The sequence below is a fragment of the Acomys russatus genome, chromosome 13 (genome assembly GCF_903995435.1).
Source record: "Acomys russatus chromosome 13, mAcoRus1.1, whole genome shotgun sequence".
In the NCBI taxonomy this organism is placed as follows: domain Eukaryota; kingdom Metazoa; phylum Chordata; class Mammalia; order Rodentia; family Muridae; genus Acomys; species Acomys russatus.
The window spans coordinates 20,618,990-20,626,041 of NC_067149.1; the positions used below are offsets into that span (position 1 = coordinate 20,618,990).

General features: G+C 51.9%; 1 protein-coding gene across 1 annotated transcript; it reads right to left on the bottom strand.

Annotated features, from left to right (window-relative positions):
- Window positions 1-4,107: 4,107 nt before the first annotated feature.
- On the bottom strand, window positions 4,108-5,449 carry Trh (thyrotropin releasing hormone). Its single transcript, XM_051154589.1, has 2 exons — window positions 5,210-5,449; window positions 4,108-4,699 (listed from the first exon to the last, which is right to left on the bottom strand). The coding sequence occupies exons 1-2, from the start codon at window positions 5,415-5,417 to the stop codon at window positions 4,137-4,139; spliced, it is 771 nt and encodes a 256-aa protein (XP_051010546.1). The 5' UTR covers window positions 5,418-5,449; the 3' UTR covers window positions 4,108-4,136.
- Between the last annotated feature and the right edge of the window lie 1,603 nt (window positions 5,450-7,052).

A 7,052-nucleotide genomic window follows, 5' to 3' on the forward strand; every position in this document is an offset into this window, starting at 1 on the left:
GTGATATGGTGCCCATCACCACAGACAGTTCTACCTAGCTATGAGATAGGAAGTACTATTACATGCTATAATATGAGTAGACTTTTTTTTTTTTTTTTTTTAGATTTATTTATCAGGCCAGGTGGTGGTGGCGCACGCCTTTAATCCCAGGATTCGAGAGGTAGAGGCAGGCAGATCGCTGTGAGTTCGAGGCCAGCCTGGTCTACAAAAGCCAGTCCAGGACAGTCAAGGCTACCCAGAGAAACCCTGTCTCGAAAAACAAAACAAAACAAAAAGATTTATTTATCATGTACATAGTGTTCTGCCTTCACGTACACCTGCATGCCAGAAGAGGGCACCAGATCTCAATTTAGATGGTTATGACCCACCATGTGGTTGCTGGGAATTGAACCGGTTGCTCTTACTCTCAGAACCATTTTTCCAGCCTCACATGAATAGACTTTTAAAGTACTATGCTGGGCTTGGGTGTGGCTCAGTAGCGGAATGCTCAGCTAGTGAAGGATTCTGAGTTCAATGCCCAGTACCAGAACCAATCAATCCATCAATCACACATACTGCTGGTGTGAAATTGGCCAGGAAGCTGTCATCAGCAGCTGCTAACTCTAGACACAAGTTGGGGCTTGTACACTAGAAAGCTGCTTCTTATACATTGTGACAGCTCTGCTCTGATATCCAAAGTCTTTGTAAAGCTCCAATCTCTCTCTCTCTCTCTCTATCTCTCTCTCTCTCTCTCTCTCTCAAGCTTAAAGTCTCTCAGCTGTGGGGTCCTGTAAAATAAAAAATAACTTAAATACTTTCTTACTTCAAGAGGGAAGAACCAGGGCACAGCCACAATCTGAATAAAGCAAAATAAAGCCCAGCAGTGTAAATAACTCAGTGTCCAGTATTTGGGATCAACTCATAATCTTTCTCACCCCTGCAAGGGCTTGGGTCACTTCTTTGGCTCTGCCCTCTACAACACGCACAGCTTGACTTCTAAGCTTAGCCAGGCTCCACTCATCTGTGGCTGCTGCTCTTGGTGCTCATCCCATGGTCCTGGCATCGCTAAAATGCTTCCTGGGTCTTCTGCTGCAACTGGGCTGTGTTTTCACCAACAGCCTCTTTTGGACTCTCTTCCCAGTCCCAAGCCTAGACTTTTCTTTACGATCCCTTCAGTGCTGGGCTTCAACTACTTACTGAGGCTGCACCTTCACCAATGGCCTCTCACAGCGCCAAGCCTCTTCACAACTTCTTCAGGCCTTCAAACCCAGTACCACCTGGGAGACTTCCAATTGCACCTCAACAACACTGGTCTCTTCTTAACCAACGCCAAGTCCTCAGCTCCAGCTGACCAGGATAATTACTCCAGTGAACGATTCACTTTCCTGGTTCTGGTCTCTTGTTAATAATGGCTGCTTCTTCAGCTCAGCTGACTAGACACCATGTATCCTTCACACAAATGAGCCACTGGAGTCTTTGCTTCCTACTGAAACATCGCCAGCCAGGCCTCTGTCATCTGCATCGCTCTCAACACTCTTATATTTTAAGCTCCTAAAGAACAGCTCCCACAGCTCTCAACATGCAGTGGTTTTTCTAGTCCAAAGTCCCAAAGTCCTTACACAATCCTCCCCACAACAACCGGGTCAGGTCTGTCACAGCAATGCCCCATGACGTGTTTTAATTAGTGTTACTATTGATACGATGAAACACCTTGTTCAAAAGCAACTTGTGGGGTAAGGGGTTAATTTGGCTTACATACCCTGAGTCATAGTCCACCGTGGGACGCCAAGGCAGGAACTCAAACAGGGTAGAAACCTGGAGGCAGGAGATGATGCAGAGGCCACGGAGAAGTACCGCTCACTGGCTTGTTCTTCACGGCTTGCTCAGCCCCGCCTCCCATCCCTTTTGGTTTTTCGGGACAGGGTTTCTCTGTGTAGCCTTGGCTGTCCTGGATTTGCTTTGTAGATCAAGCTGGCCTCGAACTCACAGAGATCTGCCTGCCTCTACCTCCTCAAGTGTTGGGTTACCATGCCCAGCTTCGGCCTACTTTTTTATAGAACCCAGGACCACCAGTGCTCAGGGGTGGTCTTACTCTCAATGGGCTGGACCCTCCCCCACCAATCACTAATTAAGAAAATGTGCTACAGGCGTGCCTGCCTATAGCTGACTTTTGGAGGCATTTTTCAACCGAGGGTCCCTCCTCTCAGATGACTCTAGCTTGCCTCAGGTTGACATAAGACTAGCCAGCAAACCCAGACTCATCCCCTGGGCCCAAGGAACCAAAGCTTCTGTGTGGGAACTGGACTGACCCTGGAGATGGTGGAAGAGACTGAGAGAGGGTAGAGCGGCCCCCACACATCTCACATACCTCCCCAGAACACATGTGTCTACCATGGGTGTTTGCTGATGTTCTACATTTTGCCTGGGGTGCTTTTTTCCTCTATTGAGACTCTTTACTTACCCGTTTTCTCTCTTTCATTTCCCACCACCAGTGTTTCTCCTGCCAAGCTGTCCTCTTCTGTTCTCTGTCTTTCCAATGATGGAAAGTCAGGTCGGGAAACTAAAATAGAAGTGACTTGAAGCTTGTAACTTCCATGAGAGGGATATTTGTCAAGTACCTTCTCCAGAGCAGGCCCTGATCTAGGAGGTTTTGGTGGGGAACAAAAGTTGGGAAGGGTTTTTGTGTGGTGGGAAAGCACAGGCTGTGCTTGTCCCAATTGGTTAGGTTTGATAACATTCTTTAGTGACCCCCAGTGACTTAACATAAGTTTGTTTGTTGCACACCGAACACCAAATTCCATCAGGTGAAATAAGAACCTCAAAACCTCCTACCATGCCCTCTGGAAACTATACGCACAGCCTCAGCCACCTTGGTAGGAAAAAAAAGTCTGGGGCTAGCTACCTAGACCAGTTGCAATGCGTCTTGACAGCACGTTGCCAGAATTGGACATGTGAACATGTGACTCTGACCTACCCGCTAAGGAGGCTGGGAAATGTAGTTGCCAAATCTAGAGCCGCTCCACTTTGAGCACCAGCCAATACGGAGCAAGATAAGACGTGCGCAGTCTCAGGCTGAAGGAAGTGTCTACATATACTCACACAGAGAAGTTGGACTCAAAGTTTGCAAAGGGGCCAATTCCTTCACTTAGTAATATCACCTAGGAGGACTGTGAGGAAGGACAGCAGGGTGTGTTTGGGACAGTGATCAGGTGACTTCCTTCAGTTTGTACCCCTCTTAAGCCTGCCTCTCACGACATACTCCAGACGGCCCCTAGTTTTAGTCTCTTGACTGTATCCTGATCCGTTGCATGGTTCATGTTACTGCCACAGGACCAAGCACCCCCCCAGCCCTCCCCCCACCCCCTCCCCACTGCACTCTCTCCACCCCAAAATCTAGCTGACTCAAGGCTCCATAGCTGTCAGCAGTCTTCTCTAGTCACTAACCCCGCCCACCACGCCCAGCCAATCAGACCCTTAGCCACAGTAACATTGTGTTCTAAGACTGGGGACGTGCAAAAGGGTTCTGATTTCCTCAGTTAAGAGGGAACCCATTTAATGTCCAAGAGCTTGTGGCTGGGAGCCAACCCAAAAAGCCCCCAAAGAAAAACCTCGGTGTAGACAGAAGAGCAGAGGAACAAATGACCCGGTTATATTTTATTGTCATTGAGACGAACAAGAGCAAGGCTATATACAAGATGTGACACTCACGGGGTATGTTTGAATATCCTCCAAACTGCTCAAGGGCCCCCAGCCTTGGGAATGGGCTGAAGTTACACCAGGTCAGCCTTGCCCCATGGAGCAGACGACAGAAGTTGGATTTTAAAACCAAAACTTTTCAATCCCACCCTTTCTGAGGAAAGTCCCTTTGTTAGGAGACATGGAAGAACCATCTTGGCCAGTGCTGAAGGGGTGCAAGACTGTGGGGAACCATCGGCGACAAGGGCTCTGAGATACCGCCCTCCTCCCCCACCCCTGAGACGCTTTAACGTGCTGACTGGCTTTCTGGAGTCCCTGAATTGGGTAAGGAAGGGGGTGGGGTGGATGCTATGTACAGAGGGCTCAGGTTTCCGCATCTAAGAGAAGAAAGGTGGTGAAGGGAATGGGTCAGGGCACAGAGGGCTTTTATGTCACCCTAGACCTAAAGCCCAACTCTGGGTTTACTCCTCCAACACAGGTCCCCCGTCCCAGGCTTCCAGCTGTGGGCTTTGTTTCTCCAGAGTCTCCTGGCCCTTGCTCAGGCCACCTAGGAGCTGGAGCAGGCCTGTTTGGCCACAAGTCCCCTGGGGCCCACAGGGGTTACCCAACGCCCTTTTGCCAGGATGTTGGCGTTTCTCAGGCGTTGGGGCACCCTCTCCCTCTTCTCGTTCCTCCCAGCTTCTTTGGAGCTTAGGATCTATGAACCTCCGGCCTGGATGCTGCCTTTTGGTGACATCAGACTCAATCCAGGGGAAGGATCGCCGGCCGGGGTGCTGCCGCTTGACTTGGGGGTCGTCTAAGAACCAGGAATCCAGAATGAAGTCTGGTAGCCAGGACGGTGGCAGCGAGTCGCCCTCCTCCTCATCTACCCATGAATGTTTGTCCTGATTGGCGCGTCGCCCGGGGTGCTGTCGTTTGTGGGGCCTCCAGGCTCCCCCGTCTCTCATGTCCCCTGCCTCTTCAGCTTCAAGTTCTTCTTCTTCCTGCCTTTTGCCAGGATGCTGGCGCTTCATGATCCAGGAGTCTGGGGAAGGAAGTCAGTGTGGGAGAACCTGGCCAAATCATCAGGGACACTTGCCTGCAGGCCATGACCCACTCTAGCCTGGTACTCCGTCCTAATATTTCAAGGAGCTCCCCCACACCCCCAGGCCCCCACTATCTTCTCCTCAGGCCTTATAGACATCCCACACACGGATGGTCAGGCTCTTCTGGCTTCCAGCCCCAGCTCTCTACTCCCTTGCTGGGTGACCATAAGCCACTCACTTGACTCCTCTGAACCCCAGTTGTCAGTACGAAACGGGTAATATACCCTATAGATACAAGTACTTAATAAACAGTAATTAAGCTGTCACAGATGGGAGCCTCATGACATTGTGAATATTGCCTTCTGGTTATCTCGTGGTCCCAAGGGCTGGTCACCTCCCCACCCTGTTAAAGGAAGTGGTTATGAGGACATGAGCTTTAAGTCTGGAAGGGTCATGACAGGGGGCTTCTCCAACCCTCCCCAACATAACTCCCCTCCCCCTATACTTACCTAAGGCTGCACCCAGGTCCCCTCGCACCCGCTGAAGATCTTTCTGCAAGAATCGACGTTCTGGCCAGATCTGGACATTTCCTAGGCCAGGAAGGTCGGGAGGAACTGCACTGTCCTCTTGGGCTGCCTCCGGCAATGCACAGGATTTGGGGATGCCAGTGAGGGTGAAGATCAAAGCCAGAGCCAACAGCAGCCAAGGGCCAGGCATCGTGACGTCTAAGGTCAAGGGCAGAGAGCAGTGAATGCATTGAGCTGCTCTGGGGTGGGATAAGCACGCGCGCGCGCGCGCGCGCGCGCACACACACACACACACACACACACACGCTGGGATAACCACAGTCCCGCGCCCCGCCCACCCCCACCCCCCCGCACCTCCCCACCACACAGTCAGTCACCTGCCACTTGTGCCTGGTGCATTTGAGCCTCCGGTAACTGTCCTGGTCCACCAGGGTGCCAAGGTGCCTTTCCAAGCCAGGACATGGCAGAAAACCCACAGTCCCCTCGCCATCCCTTACTGTCTCCCGAAGTTAGGGGAGTCACCGCTGCTTTTGGGATTGATACCTCCTATCGCACCGCACCCCCCTTACCCATTAAGGTTGCAGTGCTGGCTAAAGAAGCTAAAGTCATCCCGGCCCCAAAGCTCCAGCTCCATTCTAAGCCCAGCCCTCCCCACTAACCTCTTTAGCAGAGAGCTGAGATTCTGGCTGGCATGCAGGAACTCCTCATGCAATCCCACGCTCCTGTGTCTAGGCTAAACCAAGACTCTCACTGGACACCCACATCTAATTCGAAAGTTAAGATTCTATTTCTAAGGTTGGTGTGTAGATTTGAACTCCAGGGTGGATCCGACCATCCCTGCGATGACCTTGCTGTCCAATTTCCCGTCCAGCGTACCCGGTGCTCTGGCCAGTGCGCCCCGGGAAAGCGGCGGGGCGGGTGGAGGGAACACCTGTTTGGAGTTCCAGGGTTGGAGGCATTACCTGAGAGATGGAGATTCCGCTGGGCAGTCGGAGCTGCTGAGCTGCAGAGTGCGAACTGGAGGGGTAGAGTCTGGTGCGCTCCAGGATCCCGCGTCTATAGCGCGCTCTTCAGAGGGGCCGTGGCTTATAAGCGCTCGCCACCGCCGCGCCTGTGAGGTCAGCGGGGAGGGGGCGCAGGGCCGAAGGCAGAGGCGCTGAGAGCCAGGGACCCGCCCGTTTTCCGTTTTCCGGAAGCCCGGTGGGGGCTGAGAGAGGGGGCGAGGCTGGCATAGGTTGGAGGCTGCACCCAGCTCCGGAGGTTTATTGACTAAGAGAACATCTGACTAGGGAACAAAGGGGGAGTGACAGACATCCCGGGAGTAGCCCGAGATAGATGGAAAGGAGGCCAAAAGAGTGGGAACCAAGAGACACATTCATGACCAGACGTGACACCCAGAGACAAGACAGATGCAGAGGTGTAGGCAACAAGAGAAAAAAGGTAGCGACTAGTGGCACCCGGTCTTGACTGTGTCACTGGCTGAGTTCCCTTCCTCTCAGTTTCCTCACCTGTGCAATGGGAGAAGGCAACTGTGGCTGTATGGCTAACAACCAGCTCATGAGGCTGTTTGGCTCAGCTCCCACAGTCCTGAAAATATCTGAATAAACATCAAAGGTAGAAGTTAAGAACAAAATCGGGGGCCCTGTGAGATAGCTCAGTGACTAAGGGTGCCTGCTGCCAACACTGACAACAGAGTGGATCCCAGAACGTTGTCCTGTGACTTCTACATGCTGAGGACTGTGACTCTTACATGCCTGCTACCCTAAATAAGGAAATGTTTACTACAAATAACAAAATTGGCTTCTCTGGTAAACGAGTGGTCCTC